The sequence below is a fragment of the Emys orbicularis genome, chromosome 6 (assembly GCF_028017835.1).
Source record: "Emys orbicularis isolate rEmyOrb1 chromosome 6, rEmyOrb1.hap1, whole genome shotgun sequence".
NCBI classification, from domain to species: Eukaryota; Metazoa; Chordata; order Testudines; family Emydidae; genus Emys; species Emys orbicularis.
In genome coordinates, this window is record NC_088688.1 from 96361939 (window position 1) to 96380074 (window position 18136).

The 18136-nt window shown below is 41.1% G+C and overlaps 1 protein-coding gene across 4 annotated transcripts in view; it reads right to left on the minus strand.

The window, feature by feature from the left end:
• The window catches only part of TRPM3 (transient receptor potential cation channel subfamily M member 3), a 621784-nt gene that overhangs the window by 62465 nt on the left and 541183 nt on the right, over nt 1-18136 (minus strand). For all 4 annotated transcript variants that reach the window (XM_065406154.1, XM_065406153.1, XM_065406152.1 and 1 more), the window contains exons 9-12: nt 16772-16844; nt 6092-6192; nt 4654-4788; nt 2404-2454 (exon numbers count right to left, since the gene is read on the minus strand). In XM_065406154.1, the coding sequence (XP_065262226.1) occupies nt 2404-2454; nt 4654-4788; nt 6092-6192; nt 16772-16844 (360 nt within the window). The remainder of the gene's footprint in view (nt 1-2403; nt 2455-4653; nt 4789-6091; nt 6193-16771; nt 16845-18136) is intronic.

The following is an 18136-nucleotide window of genomic DNA, read 5'->3' on the forward strand; positions in this document are numbered from 1 at the left end:
ACAACAACACAAACCCCAATAGGATACATTTTAGGAAAAATTCCAATACCTTGCATATTTTTTAATCACAGGGGATACATATTGTGGTTAAAATATATTAAAAATCTTTTAGTTTCTTACTGCTTTATGAAAAAGTCTTCTGTTTATATGAAGTGCTTATAAAACACTTAATTTTTCACTATAAGGCTCTTTATAAACACCTCTCAGATTAGAGGCCCTGGGAAACCATGGTAAACAATGTTCTAATTACCCTTATTATAACACAACCTTTTGACACTTGAAACGCTTTGCTTCTGAAGAAGGATGTTAGAAAGAGGAGGCCGGGGAATTTGAAATGGAATCTGTTTAATCTAAAAGACAGATGATAATCATTCCAAACATTTAAAGACACAAAAATGATCACACATTTACTAACAAAATGTACTACTAGCTTGCGCCTCACAGAGAAAGTACAGAGAAGCAGGCAGCCTAGATGCACTCAGGCTTAATCCGAGTACTGTGCTCCATCCAAGGGATTTATGCATGCGAACAATTCCAATTATGTTGCAGTTATTTCATATTTTCTCATTGACACTTGTATATTAGTTAATGATGTCTCTCTACAGATGATACTGTAGACCCCTTCTCAACAAAACTAAAATGACCCAAACCTCTTCAAATATTTCTAATCAATTTTCAAGCTTTTGCTTTCTTTTGTTTCTGTGTTGGGAAACCCCAGCAATAGACTCTTGCCAACTTGTTTATTATGTACTATCCATGCCTGTCTGTTACTTCAATCCTAACTCTGCCTTCCCACTCAGTGCCAGACATTGTTATACCTGTATGAAGCAGAAGGGATGACCTGTGACTTTTCCCCCAGGCTGCTGCTATTGCTGTCACAACTCTATAGGGGTGACTGACAAGAGGTTCCCTCAGAAACCAAGCATGGTACCTCCATGACAAGCAATAGCCCCTGAGGTCCACTTTTACCCAGCTCCTTCAGGAAGCAATGCAGGACACTGCAACTAGCCTTCCTCTGCCTCATATACAAATGACCCTTTAGCCATTACATTTCTAGCCAAAGGCCAAGGGGTGGGAGGAAAGAGGTGGAGAAGGGGCATCATGAATAATTAAAATAAAGGGGGGGGGTCGGAAGGTCTCTGATTGCTTTCCATTACACCAGTGTAATTCCTATGTAACACTGAAATGAATGGGGCTAAAATGGGGTAAGTAAGATCAGATTCTGGGGTGGGATGGGGTTTCACTGCTTTAATCCTTTAATACAATTGCATACAGCATCATTAGCTGCTTTTATTTGGGTGTGCTAGAACCAATGGGGCTGTGGCCTGCCCCCCCCCCCAACTATTATTTAATATGATTATTATATAACATTATTTAATATAGTAGCATTGCATCACACATCAGCTGTTACACTGTGATGTTTAGAAGTCCCTAAATGTCTACTGTACCAGAGCCCCTTTAACCCTGTCTAGCTTTCACCGATGAAAGGAACACCACAAATTTGATTTGTACTCTGACAAAAATTCTCCCTCCTTCTTCCCTCTATTATTTAACTAGTTAATCTGTATACAGAAAGTCCCCTTGAAAGCATATACCTTCTGGAGGCACAAGTTACTTAAAGAAACATAGGCACCAGTGTGCACTGAGAACGTCTGCAGTTTACACATCCTTTGAAAGAAAATTAAAGGTGATGGGGTCACAATTTCCTGCTTGAACCATCTGCATATAGAAGATACTGGTTTTTCATTTATTTCTGGTCCCATGCCAATCCCTCCCCCCCCCAAAAGATATTGCTAAAGAAAGTGGATTGGTTTAGCCCCATTGGGACCTTTATAGTTCAAGATGCCTGAAACTCACTTGAAATTCTGATAATGGGGGAGAGACAAGCTGTCTTCTTGCTTTATTGCACTATTCCTTTTTCTATGCTGTTTGTGATGGAGGACTTTACAGCTTTTACAGTGTATCACAGAAGATGGAACTGGAAATGTTGCAGTGGACTAGGATCGAGCACAAAAAAAATATATAGATCTATTACAGTCTCAGGGATTGACTGACAACATGGACATTAGCTTCCAAAATAGTCATGGGTCTGGAAAAATACAGATAACAGCATAAATCCACATGGCATGAAAAAGCCTACAATTCCACTAGCGAAAGCGCTGTATCCAAAGCATCTAAAACCACTGAGACAGCAAGCCCAGTAACTTGTTAGTTGTGCATTGTGTGCAAGAGTTTCAGATTCAATACAAACAAACAATGCAGACTGAAATGGCATGGTGGACGGAGGGGGAGAGGGGAAGGAACAGGAGAATGATCTGAAAGCTCATGCAAAACAGAGACTGTCTCTAATTACGAGAAGCAATCATGACATTACTTCCAACCTACCGTCTATTGGACTCTTACCTTTTTGACGTCCCTCACTAGATGATACAAAGTGTTGGATGGTCCATGTCTCTGTAAATGACAGATAAAGAAGAATCAAATATTTTTGCCTTATACAGAAGCCACGTAGGAGATAAAATGTAAAATCTGGAAGGTGCTCCATTCATGTAAAGTTTTCCTGGTTAACCACCCAACCAAACATATGCACACCTCTACTAATCAGTAGCACTTCAGTCACACAAATTTACCCATTCTTTTCAAATAAACGACAACAGCATAGCTTCGTCCAACATCCTTCAGAAAATTCTCAGGCTCTCTCTTCTCAAATAATAGATATGTCCCAGGTTAGACAGTCAAAGAACAAGCCAATCAAAGAGCAGGTGTGTACCTTTGGCTTTAGGACAGCACAGATACTTGTTTTTCTATTATGTGTATGAGTTGAGTCAAATCTTGTAGTGTTTGATATTTTGGAGACACTTAACTTCTGGCCACCACAAGTAAATTAGTAATATATGCCCCTGAGGCCCATAGTGTGACAGCCTGTGATGGGGTACCTAATCCACACAGGCATACAAGGGTTAATCATGCCCTGCCCCAGAAGGAGCAATGGAGGTGAGTTCTCTGAGTGGCCCAGAGTGGCTGTATGAAGCACAGCCAATCAGGGAGGAGTTGCAGGGAGCAACCAATCCACGCCCAACAGGCTCAGATAAAAGAGAGCAGCAGGACAGAATAGGGTCAGTGGCTGCTGGGAGTCCAGGGAGTAAGGACTGTATCCCTGGAGGGCTGAGAGAACTAAGTTCCTTGGACAGAACAGCTGCTAGCAGGGACAGGGGGAGCGAGAGGGGGCTCCTGGCTTGCTGCTGGGACTGAGCAGCAGAGTGCCGTGAAGTGAGGGCAAAGAAGGTGCTGGGGCCATGGGGAAGTGGCCCAGGGAAATAGAGCAGCATTGATGGGAGGTTACGGAGGAGAAGCAGGAGGCTGCTATTTACAGTGTCCCTGGGTTTGGGTTCGGAGTAGTGGGTGGGCCTGTGTCCTGAAACGTATAGGCAGAACAAAGCCGTGTATCCATGTATCATGACACAACTCCTTTCAGTTGGACTGAAACAGAAATCATCTGAACCAGACATTGATGTGAATTGGGAGTTTTCCCCAACAGCACCCAAATAATTTGTTTGGCATGCTGTTATGATGAGGGTGACAGAGGTGAGCGTTGGTGTGTAAGTGCTGTAAGCAACTAGAGCAGTGCAATACTCAAACATTTGCTTTAAGGACTTTTGCTTTTTTTTGGAGAAAGGCATTTTGGAAATAAAATTTGTAAAAGTAAAAACTATTAATTTTGGAAAATTTGGGGATTGCAAAACTGGTGAAATTTTGCATGATGGTATTACCAACTCCAAGCTTTCAAAAATCATAAGTCAGCCCCCCCATCATGAGATTTTTCTTAAAAATCGTAAGATTTACAAAACAATATATGTAGGTTTCAGAGTAGCAGCCGTGTTAGTCTGTATCCGCAAAAAGAACAGGAGTACTTGTGGCACCTTAGAGACTAACAAATTTATTAGAGCATAAGCTTTCGTGGGCTACAACCCACTTCTTCGGATGCATATAGAGTGAAACATATATTGAGGAGATATATATATATATGTAGGGTTCTTTTTATAAGCTTTCTGGTGTTGGAGTATTTAAGAGTACATATTTGAAAGTTTTTCTCTGCAACCATAAGGGCTAGAAACTTTGTTTTTCTAATGAAAGCTCTCATTCTCAGTTAATAATCTATTCAGTATTTGCAGCTTTAAGAAAAACACCAAATATTGCTAACCTTGCTATAAAATCACAAGAGCTGGAAACACTGGAAAACTCAAAGAATGTTTTTTAAAAAAAAACAATGCATCTTCTCTAGGGATCTGGAGTCATGTGGCACTATTCTTCAGGTCCTACCTTGTCCACAACTTCCCTGCCAATGGCCAAGGTTTATCATACTGAACTACAACTCCCAGCAAACACCCGGTGCCGTCTGCAACTTCAGTGACCTTTATTTAACCACACTTCATGATGTGTATTTAGACAGAGTAAGCAGGAAGCAATAGTGAATTCTCATGATAAGAGTCAAACCCAAGAAAGCAATGTTGGCTTGTGATGTAAGAAAATAGTAACTCATTTGTGGAGAAGGTGTTGGCTGTGCTGGGCACCGTTGTGTCATTTTAGGATGGGCGGGTGGTGAAACAAACACATGAACAAACAGATAGAAAATTTGCCTTAGCTTGGCCCTACCGTATTGTACAGTTCCTCTAGTCGGGAGAGGGTGAGAAACCGATGCATGCTTACTCCATTCTCAATGAGCAATTTCACAAAATCCACTCTGTCCAACACCAGGGCATCCAGCATTGCCTGCTCAAGGGATCCCACCTGCCAAAGGAAAGGATTCACTCAGATTGTTCCTGTGTTTAGAGGACAGCCTCTAGATGCTACTGTCACTCTAGCATGGGGAGGGTTTGGTGTTTTGACCGAATTCCCTTAGCTTTCCCATCACATTTTAAAATCTATTTTGGTTTCCCTGTTTCAAAGTATCAGTACAAAAATGAAAAGATCAGTGTGCTAAGATCAATACACTCTGATAAATCTGGATCAGGACCTAAGAACTGAAAGGTTCAGTTCTTAGGTAGCAGGTGACCAAGTCACTACCCTAGTCAGCTTTTCATTATTAGTTTCACTCTCTTGACAAACATTTTGTTTCTTTTGATTTTGCACTTTGTGCTCATTCTTAGTAAGTGAATATTGTCGCACAAGCAGCCAAGAAGGGTTTGAAACCATGGAAGCAGAAATATTTTTTTAAACAGCATTTCCAACAAGGGCCAAATGCAATGGATAGATCACATCCATTATACGCACAGTCCTGGCTTTCCTCTGTTCTGGGGAGGTACTTCGTACCTACAGCTTTTAGCTTGTGAACTGAATTTACACAATAGATTTTACAGAGATTGCCACTGTGATTTTGTAATGGAGAAAGGCATCAGTAGCTGCTGCATGTGTTTTGCATGCTTATTTCCAATAGAGAATGCAAGAGAAATATTCAGGTTAACTGAAAAACTGGCTAGCAAGGCTCCTTTGCAAATCCCAACTTTGTGAGTAGCAAGAACTGGAGACTACATTTAAAATAAAAATGCAACAAATGTATTTAAACATAGGCAATTCTCTTTGATGCAATTGCTCTGGGAGTCTCACATTGTGATAGTTTGTGTCTGATGACACCTGATAGGTATCTAACTTAAACTTACTACATCATGACAGATTATCATAAGTATTAGCATACAATGTCGTGTGGATGTTTAGAAAAGTTAAAAAAAAATATCTCACTTTCCCCATAACTATATTTTAATGGTTTTTTTTGCACACAAAAAGGTTTGCAGCAGACACTCACTGGCAGTTTGCAGAACAAATTTTAATATAGCTTAGTTTTTGTTGTCATGGAAAGTGTGGCAGTGGATGCAATGATCTAGATGCATCACTAAATGGCCTCATTTCCTTTAAGAAGAGCAGGGAACTTTTATGATCTATTCTGCCTTTGGTAGCTCTGACCAGGGAAACTTGAGTTGGACTTGAACATGTCTCAGTATGTTGTAAACACCGTATTAGTCTGTTTTTAAAAAAAAATGCATTCACTTTCATGTCAGATTTTAAGCGTTTCTGTAGAAGATGGTATATACTGTACCGGCCACTGTTGCCCATAAATAAAGATCTGACTGCGAGCGATGTCTACTCTGTTCCAGGCCAAAGCTAGGCTCAGTTGGTCTGGAGCAGATGCATTAGCTCCTGTATATAAACAGACAGGGAGAGGAAAAAAAGGCATACTTTAGACCCAGTCAATGGCCCAACACTAGAATATGAAATCTCTTCACTTAGTCAAAACTCCCACTGATGTCAATGGCAATTCTTCCTGAGTAAGAACTTCACAACTGGGCCCTATATCATCAAACACAACCCTTCCCCTGCGCTCCTGCAATAAAATATTTATATAGCACTTTTCACCTAAGCAAAGATTAATAAATTATGCCTCAGTACCCTTGTGAAATACAAGTATAATATCCACTCAAATAGGGACCAGAAATAGAACCCAGTTGTCCTGACTGTCTCCTGCTCCAATTGCAAGATCATATACACAGAGGCATGTGCCCAATCTACAAACATGTACCTGCCTTGACTGATTACGTATTAAGAAGCCTCCACTTTCTATGCATATTAGTGCCGGATACCTGAGGGTTCTGCATTATAATAAGGATTTGTATTACTCACAAAGAAAATACTTGCATTATACCTTCTTTTACCAGTATGGATGAACAGCAAGTTCCATAGCAGAGAAATTCATATGAGCAAGCATGACATATAGCTGATAATGAAATGTAATATTACTTTCTTTAACTAAGAGAGTATGCAGCTCAGGCTTATGAGATGGTTGTTGTTTTTGGAAAGACAAAGTTCTTTACTTCAGTTTTAACTGATTTTGTGGGACATTCCTGATTTTTTTTTAAATGTTCTGCTAAGGACTTCAGGGTTATTGAGCTGATTTGTAACCAAAAACAATATCTGAACTTCAGTATTAACAATAAGAATTAGTATTAATGGACTGATCAGCAAAATAAATAAGAGCCTTTTAATTTTGCTGGTAGGGAGCAGAAGTAAACTCTTGTATTAAGGCTTGTTTTTAGTTGTTCTAACACTTTGAGGGCTTGTCTACACTTACCGGAGGATCAACGCTGTGGCGATCGATGCATCAGCAGTCGATTTAGTGGGTCTAGTGAAGACCTGCTAAATTGACCGCCGATCGCGCTTCCGTTGACTCCTGTACTCCAACTGATCAAGAAGAGTAAGGGGAGTCGACGTGAGAGCATCTCCCGTAGACGTCTCGTAGTGTGGACCCCGCAGTAAGTAGACCTAAGCTACATTGATTTGAGTTACGCTATTCATGTAACTCAAATTGTGTAGCTTAGATCGACTTTTCTCTTTAGTGTAGACAAGGTGTAACTTTTTTTCTGATTTTATACTCATTATACTGAAAGCTAGTCCCCACTGGCTGGGCACAGCTAACGGCTTTAAAGTACTTGAAAATGGTTCTGCTCCCATTTAGTTACTATACAAAATCATGCACCTCTCTAGAAGAAAGCAGCCCTCTGAAATTAGAAGCACAGTACTATGTAGTATATTGGACATTAAAATTCTGTGTGAAGGATAAGTCCACCCTAGGAGGGATTACACTACAATTTAATTTTTTAATTCTTAACTTTTCAGTCACCTCCTTGTAGCAAGACTATGTCAAATATTTTTTTGTCTAAAGCAATTATTTTTCTTTAAGGGCTACATTAAAGAGTTGTGATTATGTGTCACACAGGACAGTTTCATATCACTAAAGAAAAGAGCCACAACATAAAGGTAAACAATGCAAACAAGAAAAGAAAAAAAGGGGAAAGAAAACGAGAACTTCAACAGAGTAAATCACTGAAGTTATAATTAAGAAATAACAATACTACTCCTGTTAATAAGACAGACATAGGTGCTTGCTATTTTTTATAAACATAGAGACTCAGAGTCTTCCCTCATTCATGCAGATAGACCCACACTGAAGTAGACCCCCTTGTTGCTACATATGTATAAACAAAAGCAGAATCTTATCCAGTGTATTTATACCTGGGAGGGACAAAAGAAGGGCCCTATAATTCTATTTAAGTAAACAGAAAAAACCACTCCAATCCCAGGCTCTCTTGGCCTGATCCTGCTTCCATCAAAACTAGTGGCAAAACTGTCACTGACTACATTGAGGAAGGATGAGGCCCTGTGTGCCATGATGTGTGAAGATGTAAATTCAATACATATTGCCAGATAAAAATCCCCCTCTCCCCCAAAAAAATCATCATGGCAAATCCCAAAGGGACATGTCTTCCTTGCAGATCAAGCGCCACTCAGATTAATCTTTGGCAAGGTCCTTAGGGTGGTCTGGCTTGATATTCAATTTATGTCCATCACTGGCAATCTTCTCATGCCACCCATATTTCTGGCTCCCACGTGCTTGTTGACCATGTTGTGGCATTCCATGGTACATGACTGGAATTCATTGGTCTTCCATTCTAATAATATGTCCATGTAAATAGCAGACCCTGTCAAACCCTCAATGGACCTTCTCCACAAATGCTGGGAGGAAAGATGAGGCTTGCAGGGTCACTCTGAGAAATAACAGATCTGGTGGATCAGATAAAGGGATGAATTCCAGAATCAAAGAGCCTTGATGGAGAACATACAGCCAACTCTTCCCTTTGATCTGAAACAAGGAAGCTCCAGTTCTGCTGAGGTCAACTGCAGTAGTACAGCCTGGGGATAGAGCAGAGGTGGGCAAACTATGGGGGACCCGCGGGACCATCCTAACCGGAGCTCCCGGCCGCAGAGGCCAGCCCCCGGCCACTCCCCAGCTGTTCTCCCTCCACTGCAGCTTCAGCGCGCAGCGCCGCCAGTGTTCTGGCCTGCCGCTCCAGCCGGGCAGCACGGGTGGTGTGGCTGGCTGGCTCTGGCCGGGTGGCAGGGCTGCGAGCTCCTGCCGCCCTGAGTAGCATGGTAAGGGGGTGGAGAGCAGGGGGGCTGGATGGGGCAGAGGGTTCCAGGGGTCAGAGGACAGGGAACAGGGGGCGGTTGGATTGGGTGGAGGTTGGGGGGGCAGTCAGGGGACAGGGCTCTTTTAAATTGCCTGGGCCCCTGGGCAATTGCCCCCTTTCCCTCCCCCCCTACCCCTCTTGTCAGCAGGTCTGTTCCCAAACTCTTATTCCAGTGGACGCTTTTCTGTTCTATTCAGGTTCTTATCATTGTGGTATCTGAGTGCCTTCCAGTAGTGACACATGACTGACTTCTGTCACATGTGGTTCATTCTCCCTCTCATCCTCTGCTCACAAGGAAAATTATCTTTACAGTGTGTTTTGTTTTGGAAAGGTTTTTGTTTTTTAATGTACACACTGCTGTGGGTTTATAGTAGAAAAGGGGAAGAAGTGGAAGGTGGTGAGGTCTGTGAGGGTCCTTAATATCCCTGGGAGTTAATTCCACAGTCTTAGACTGGCCCCTTGGAAAGCTCTGTCTCCAGCACAGATGAGCTTTACCTTTATGGTAGAAAATTCCATTGTGCCCAGGGAGTAGAGTTGTAAACCACAGTCCTCATCCTAGAGTTGTAGGTGATCTTTTAGATATCCTGGGCTCAGGCCATTGAGTACCTTGAACTTAACTTGATGATCTATGAAAGTCAGTAGAGAGAGCAGAGGACTTGTCTGATGTGCTTGTGGTAGCCTGTGTTATTGAGAGACATACTGCAGTATCCTGTACTAGCTGGAATTTCCTAGAGACACAGTGCTCAGTGTAAAACCTGTGATGGATTCTCTAGGATAGTCTTTTTTTTTTTTTTTTTTTTTTAATGTTCATGGTCAAGAATCTAGAGGGGATGCCCCCGAGACATTGCACTGTCCAGATAACCATGTCTGAAGGAGAATCTGAAAGAGTCACTTCTTCCCTGATGCTTTTAAGCACAACTTCATGTCAAACATTCTCTCTGTTCCATCATATCATTAGAGCTGAAGGGTGTTAGATTAGAAAAATAACAATCTACATTAACTCCTCTGTCTCCTACTGCATTTGTATCTTGTACAGCTTAAAGAACATTACTGCCAGTTAACAAAAAAAAATTGACAATAACAATTATATTAATAAATAGGGGAGCAGTTAACAGACTCCTGCCTATCTTTGAAACATACTGTACTGAGCTAATGCCATATCCTTTTGTGTCAAATGTTCAGTGAATTCATGGCTGACAGACCCATCACACTGTGCCTTCCAGGACAATCAGATGCTACATGATGGATGCTCTGTAAGCATGAATCATGACTTATTCACAAGCTGGAGGAGTGCACAGGCATCAGGTTTACATTAGCCTCGCAAATGGTTCAGTGAACATATCAGTGAATTATGTGGCAGTCATGTCATAATGAGTATATACCATACAGTGCGCCTCTTCCAAAATATTAACAATTCAGACACTGAAAGGACTTGGGAAGCCCTATGTGTCCATTGGACGGAAACATGACAGTGCTGTCAACATTCTTCAGGCGTTGCAATAGCCTTGTGATCCTGCAGGACCCAGCCTTTCCCTTATAGTGTATTATGAATTGAGGATCTTTGATACACCACAAAAACCAGGCATTTGTAGTACTAATCACAGTATGTTGCCTTTAACTTTCTTGTCTCATACTTTCTTCTTGGAAAAAGCAGCTCTAACAACACAAAATCGATTGCCACTGTTGTTAAAGGTAGGCAAATGTAGACTGCATGAGCTGTAGCAAGAAAATTACTTACCACAAAATCATATAACTGCAAATCTACTTCCCACATGTTCAAGCGAGTCTTGGAACAATGTGTTGTTGTAGCACCTGGGCAATATAACCTGAAAACTGGTTTGGATACCATTCTCTGCCTTATTGGAGATCACCTTAAACTTAAAGCAAGGTGATGCTGAAGACATGATTAAGCAAAGTGCAGGTTTTTTGTGGCTCTTTAGAACAATCTCTCAAACTCTGTACAAGCTTTAAATATGTGAAATGTTTGAGGCAAGAGAGTTCCTGCACTATAAGGAAATGTATCTGACTCCGTCTTAAAAGGCAATGAGCTGGTAGCAAGACTCACGATAGGCAAGAATTGATGCTGCTCTGCTCCAAACCCTCCTACCTTCTACTATTCCCTATGAACTCCTCATTGTGGGTGCTGGGATTATTAATTAGCATTTATATAGCACCCAATGAGTGGTGGGCAAGGGTTACAAAAAATCCTTCTCAACGACATTGTGACAAATCAGCCAGTAATCGCTCTCTCTTCCCTCTTTTCCTTTCTTGATATAGCTGTAAAGATGGGCCAGAACTAAAACCCTGTATCCAAACACCCCTGAATTTCAGGATAGTTCAGGTCCAATCTTCAAAGCTTGGGTCCATATTTGCTTATTAGTAAAAAATGAAGCAAACTGATTAGCATAACTGCCTTAAACTTCTTGATTCAAGTTAATTAAAACATGTACATCTACAAAAAATGGTCAGAACTGTCATTCACTGTGAATGCAAACATGCAGAAAGACAACTGAAAATTATTTTAGACTTGAAGAGATTTCACTTAGCTGAACACATTGATTTAAAAAAAGTCATACACATTCCCTACATTTTCCTGTTCTTTACAATCAAGAAGCTTGATGTTAACAAGAAGACAGGTGATATAAAGTAGAATCTAGAAAATTTCTCTTCTTTCATCCTCTTCAGAAAGTCAGAAATCAAGCAACTTTTGAATGGCATAAGAGCTTGAAGATGGGGTGCTCAAACTGAAAATTTTAGCTCTTCAAATTGTTGAGCGAACTATCAGTGCTGCCCTCAGCATGCTACAAAATCATGGATATCAGCAAAGCATCGAAAGAGATGTAAATAAATTACCCTCAGAGGATCAACCTCCTTCTGAGATAATAGAAGATCACTTCAATGAAAATGGTGTCTTATACTACCAATATGGATGAAGAGGCAACACCTTTACATTTACTGAGAAAGGAGAAGATATGAATAGCTGATACTTGCAAAAATGATATTCTAGACCAGACAGGACCACTGCAGGGTATATATCCTGATCACAAACTTCGTATTGCAGCAGGAGCTGGTAGTGCAAAGAACTTTTTTAATAGAGAATGACCCTTCCCTGGCTTATAAATCATCATCTTTGGCTGCACAGAGAATTACATTGTAGGAGGAGCACTGCTGGGGTTGAAGTCTTTGGGGAATACATGTTGGGATTCAAACCTTGGAAAAATACCTGGAAAAAAGCAGAATGTCAAATTTAAGGAGCTCTACTAACAAACAGGGATGAAGAACTGCAGTTTCTGTGATTGCCTTAATAGCAAATGTCAAGTTTTCACACTTTAGGCAGAGTATAGTGGAAGGATCCTGTTAAAATCATTAAGATCAGAATAACATTTTGAAATCACGTATTTCCCGGGTTTGCGATTTTTATTTATTTAAGCAAGGGATGATTTTTGGTTTCTTTGGACGAACTTCTTTTCCTTAATTCTGTGTGAAAATGTCCATAATGCCTTGAGATTTTAACTACACTTGTTACTATGGAGTAGCAGCAAAACATTAATGTTAAGCACAAAACAAATGGCATCTATGTTAAAAATAAAGAGAGAGATTCAGAAATGTTATTAGAAAAGCCTTTGTTTGGTTGCTTCTATTTTTTTTTTAAAACACAAAGAAACATCTACCACTGTAATAAGATAATGTCTGCTCATTTCCTTGGTTGGCAGTCACCAACCCAGAGTAGTATTTTTAAAGTCACACATTTGCACGTGCTCCATGCTCTGGTCTTTAAATAGTTACATTATTTAAACAGAACATAGCTAGTTTACTGTTCTGTGCAGACTTTTCTTACACATGTTTGGAAGGAAACATCTGTTTATAAAACCAAACAAAAATCTAAAATGCCAGGATAGGTAAGATACTCTCTGCTTCGGCATGTGGAAAGTTAGTAGGGTGGGTAAAAGTAAATGCCTTGCTTGGCTCTGAGACAAAACAAATGAATCACCATTTAGAGATTTCCCTTCCCCCCCCCAATTTTTTTGGTAGGCAAAAAGTAAAATCCCATCATGCAAGACCATCAGACATGCATGCCTGGATATTTGCACTCTATATTGTCTCATCTGTGCCTTATAATCATGCTCAATGATCAGAAATCAAAAGCAAAGCAAAACTTGAACCACCTGAAGATTTGGTCAGTCATGGGACTGGGAGAGAGAGGAGGTGCTATCTGCATCTCTGTTAGAACCAGGAGGATCTTCCCATACTTCTCCCTGCTTTAGAACCTATGTCACAGTCACTATTCTTCATCTTTTGATTCTCACAATATGCCAGTCTGTCAACCAAAGGAGCTGCTATTGATCATAAGGCATTCATCTCCCTGGTGGGGCTGAGTGCTCTTCTTTCCCCACAAGCCCAGATTCTTTCAGCCTGCAGGGCAAGAGACCAGGGGGAAACTCAGGCCTTGGCTACACTTGCAGCTGTACAGCGCTGTGAGGTAAACCTGTCTTCGTACAGCTGAGTAGGGAAAAGCGCTGCAGTCTGTCCACACTGACAGCTGCCAGCGCAGTGGCGTGGCCACACTTGCAACATATGCAGCTGTGTTGGGAGCGGTGCATTATGGGCAGCTATCCCAGCATTCATGTGGCTGCAACATGCTTTTCAAAACGGGGGGTGGGGTGGGGTGGAATGTGACAGGGAGTGTGGGGGGAGAGAGAGTGCTTTTTGGAGCGTGTCAGCACTCTATTTTGCAAGTTCCGAACTTCCGGCCCCCTGCTCATTCATTCACTCACTCAAAGCAAACAGCAAATTGTTCGTTTTTTCTCTGTGGTAGGAGCTTTGAAACCGGCACTTCCGCATTCCTGCAGCCGGTTACAACAATGGAGAGGACTGGCCACTTGACAAGGTGATCAGTACAGCGCTGCAGGTTGTTTCCTGGTACACACTCACAGGGGAGAGTCGTAGCCACTCCGCTGTATCTCTTATGCTTCTCGGGGAGGTGGAGTACCTGCAGCGGTGTACCCAGGGAGATACAGCGCTGTAAGTGCCCTGCCAGTGTGGACGGGGAGTGAGTTACAGCGCTGGAGGAGGCTTTACAGCGCTGTAACTCGCAAGTGTAGCCAAGGCCTCAGCTCTGGAATAAGCAGGCACAATTCCCATTAACTTAAATTAAAGCTGCACTTTGATAGTCCCACACTGAATGTAGTCACATCCAAGTCTCCCACATGGCAGCGCAGGCCACCAAATCCAGAAAATAGGGATCAGCTTGCTGACAATTGTAGGAAAATTTCTTAGGCAGCAGAATGGCACCCCCAAAATACCATCTAACCTTCTGGTTCTTATTTCAGCACGGTGATTTAACTGGCCTCGTTATCTGTTAAGGGGGAACACACTGCTGGAATTCCATGCAACCATCAGACCATAAAAAATATGTTATCACATTTCATTGTTTTTCAAACCATTTCTGGTAGGAACAGAAAAACATTGGGAAGGGTTCATTATTATCTGCATACTTTAACACATTAGGGCAGTATAACATATGAACCCATCCTGCACACCATACGCACATACATTTCTTATTAGGCTTCTTGAATTTTAATACTATATAAATGAGAGCTCATATGGTGTGTGTGAGAGAGAAACGCGGACCCTCTTCACAATGGACTCAGAAGTTGAGTTGTATATTTGAAGTTTGTAGCAAGTGAGATGGCAGAAATGCTGGTACTGAGGAACATGGTAACACCCTGTGTGCTGTTTACATATGGCAGTCACCGTTCATGCCACAAATATTTCCAGAACTATTCTTAAAAGAACTGCTTGATGTTTAAAAATATTATTTCATTTTTCAGCCAATACAGTTTGTGATAAAGAATTGAGTGACAACAGTTGTAGATACTTATTCGTACTCCCTATTTTTACAAAGATGGGATATTTGTAAATGGAGAGCTAGATCCTCCAAACACAAGTTCAGGTGAATAGCACTTAATCATGCAAGTAGTTCTATTTTGCCACAGAATTCCAGTTTGTTTAAATTAGTTTTGTGTTTGCAAGCAGATCTTACTCCGTAGCGATCTACCTGTACCTTTTTGATGCATCATACCCTGAAATCAGTAGAATGACTCATGTGAGTTAGGACTAATTGTATGAGTGTCTGTAAGATTGGATCCAAAGTAAATCAAAATGTGAAAATATTTTAAAAGCGAATAAAAAGCTGATTTGTCATAATGCAATATTTTAAATTTACTGAATAGAAGAATAGACTTAGATTATTATGGGGCTACAGACAGACAGATGGAGCAAATTGAGGAGTTTTCCAAGTATGTGATCATTACCTATATAAGTAGCCCAGATCTCACTTACAGTTGTCTCAGTTGGAAGTAATTCCACTAAGAATCTAGCCCAGTATCTCCCTGCTGTATCTTATTTCCTTCAAAAGATCACCAAAGTTAGAGATAAAGATGTAGAGTAGTTTCTTCTTAAAATATTCCCAATTTTACCTAAAATAAGCATATGAGGTTACCTCTATTTGTAGTATCCACTTGTACTCCTCTCTACTAATTGTAAGTAAGGCTATGTTTATGTCATGGAGGTCACTGAATCCAGAGATCTCCGTGACATTTTCTGCTATAGCCCCTGGGTCTGTGGGACTCGAGCTGGCAGCCAGCGGGGCCTGGCAAGGTTTCAGCGACAGGGGTCCCCCTGCAGGTTTCCAGCGACAGTTGACAGCTGCCTCAGGGGGCCCTACTCAGGATTCCAGCAACCGGGGACAGCCTCACGGGGGGGGGGGGGGGGGGGAGGGGGAAGGGGAAGGGGGAAGAGAACCCTGAAGCTCCCAGCCACCACGGTAGTGGGGAAAACCATGGAGCCGCAGCAGCAAAAGTCAGACAGGTCACGGCTTCTGTGAATATTTGTTTATTGCCCATGACCTGTCTGTGAGTTTTGCTAAAAATAACCATGACAAAATCTTAGCCTTAATTATAAGGAAGACTCTGAATACTGCAAATACTATGGCTATCTACCTGTAACACTGACTGTTATCTAAGGTAATCAGTAAGATTTTAAGGGTCACCACTGTATTACAGCATGTTATTCAGTCCATCATTCTGCTGGTTCCCCAGAGTGCATGAATAACTAACACAAAAGACAAATGGCTGCTAGCAGACTATATTTTTGACAACTTTTGATAGAGAGACTATGTCATTTGATGAATTACTTGGTGATTCATCATAATATGATAAAGTAAGCACACACAACCATACCCTACATCTCACCTATAATTGTATAACAATGCACCACATTCTTTTTTGTTAAAATTGTTTGGCCCAAAAAAAAAAAAAAAGTAGACCCAATCAGCTATTGTTTAAGAATGTATTACAAACACTAATTTACAACAGACCATTTTAAATTGAGACAAATTATCACGTATATTTTACAGAGCATGGAGATGCCTGCATTGTAGTGACATTAAATATTCTCTCTGTGTTTCTTTAGGTCTCTGTTTCCTTGCACACTGATGTTTCTTCTGACACAGTACTGTTGGTTAAGATTAAGGATTCAAGGAGAAGAAACGGGATTTTTTAAATGTTAATGCATGCATTGGATTGTGCAGTCTGAGAAGTAGTTGAAGCATCAAGTACTTATTGTTTCCTCCTATAATTTACCATTTAGATACTTTATACACTGTCAATAAATGCAGGATTGCAGTACATCAGAGACAGAGTTAAACCATTTGGATTTTTAATGGACTCACTGTGCAGTGAAACTCTATTTACCTTTTAGTAATGCTGTCAGGATAGCTAAATCAATGTCCTGGTGTCCTTCCGATCCCATGCGAAATACTGTAATCTGCAATTTAGAAGACAATGCCACTGTCAGAAACTTGTTCAGTTTTCGCTCATATAGAAATTAAATCAGTGCAGCAACATTTGATCCCAAAAGACTACAATGGCTGCAAAGTGATTATCTAGCCATAGTCATAGAGTAGTAAGTATATTAGATGGCATTAACATGAATAGGATTTCTGTGCCATATAATTCACCACAGTAACTGGCATTAATGACCATACAACAGAACCTAGCCAGAATCTTCTGAGTGAGAGCTACAGGGCCAAAATTAAGGAGGAAATTATATCCTTCTGTTAAAATTAGATTTAATGGGTCAAAATTATTACTGCACTGGAGTTAATCAGGGATGAATTTGGTGCAGTAGGCTTATAAGCGGAGGACAGATTGATGGAGAATGACCCTTGATGTTTGCCATTCAAACCACAACCCTACTCAGCACCATGATTTCAGACTGCAGCAAATTAGTTACATATAATCAGATTACATTCTTTTAGATCAATTAAGTACTAGTTAAGACTTGGGTTAAACATTTACAAATGCAAACTCCCTTGCTCTCTCCTTGCATGAAGAGTAAAACTCTCGCTCCCTACCACCCTTCACCCCCCCCTCCCACTTGTGATAAGAGCAGCAACAAGCACTCCAGCTTGTGTGCGAGTTATCTACTAACACATTAGATATCATAGCATCCGTTTTATGTCAACTTTTTCCAATTCCCTGTAGCAATTGATATTGGGTACTTCCTCCAAAAAGCTGTTCACTTGTCATCACTCAGTTCCCTTGAAGGGTACCATATTGTGTTGCTCCACTGAGCCAAACTAAATCTCTCAACCTCTCCCTTTCTCCCCTACCTACACTGGCAATTGAATGACAAAACTTTTGTTTTTCAGAGGTGTTAAACCTCCCCCCCCCAAGACAAAAGTTTTGCCTCGTTGTCGGCAGAAGCACTCTCCTGCTGATGATGCAAATGCCGCTCCTAGGGGGTGGAAGTTTTTTGTCAGCAGGAGAGCCAACAAACCGTGGCTACATTGTGTGCCTTTTAGCAGCATGGCTGTAGTGACACAGCCATGTTGCTAAAAGCGGTGTAGTGTAGACATAGCCTCAGTGTCACCTTGTCTCCCTGTTAGAGCTCACTGACAACTCATCCCCTGTTTAGTGTCCCAAATAAACAGTCCAAATTTAACTGTCGGCTCTTGATATTTGCGATAATTGATTCTGAAATCTCTTATGCACCTGTGTAGCTCTAGGTTTAGTGACTACAATGTGAAAGCTTGTGATGTAAATTTGCCTCTTAAT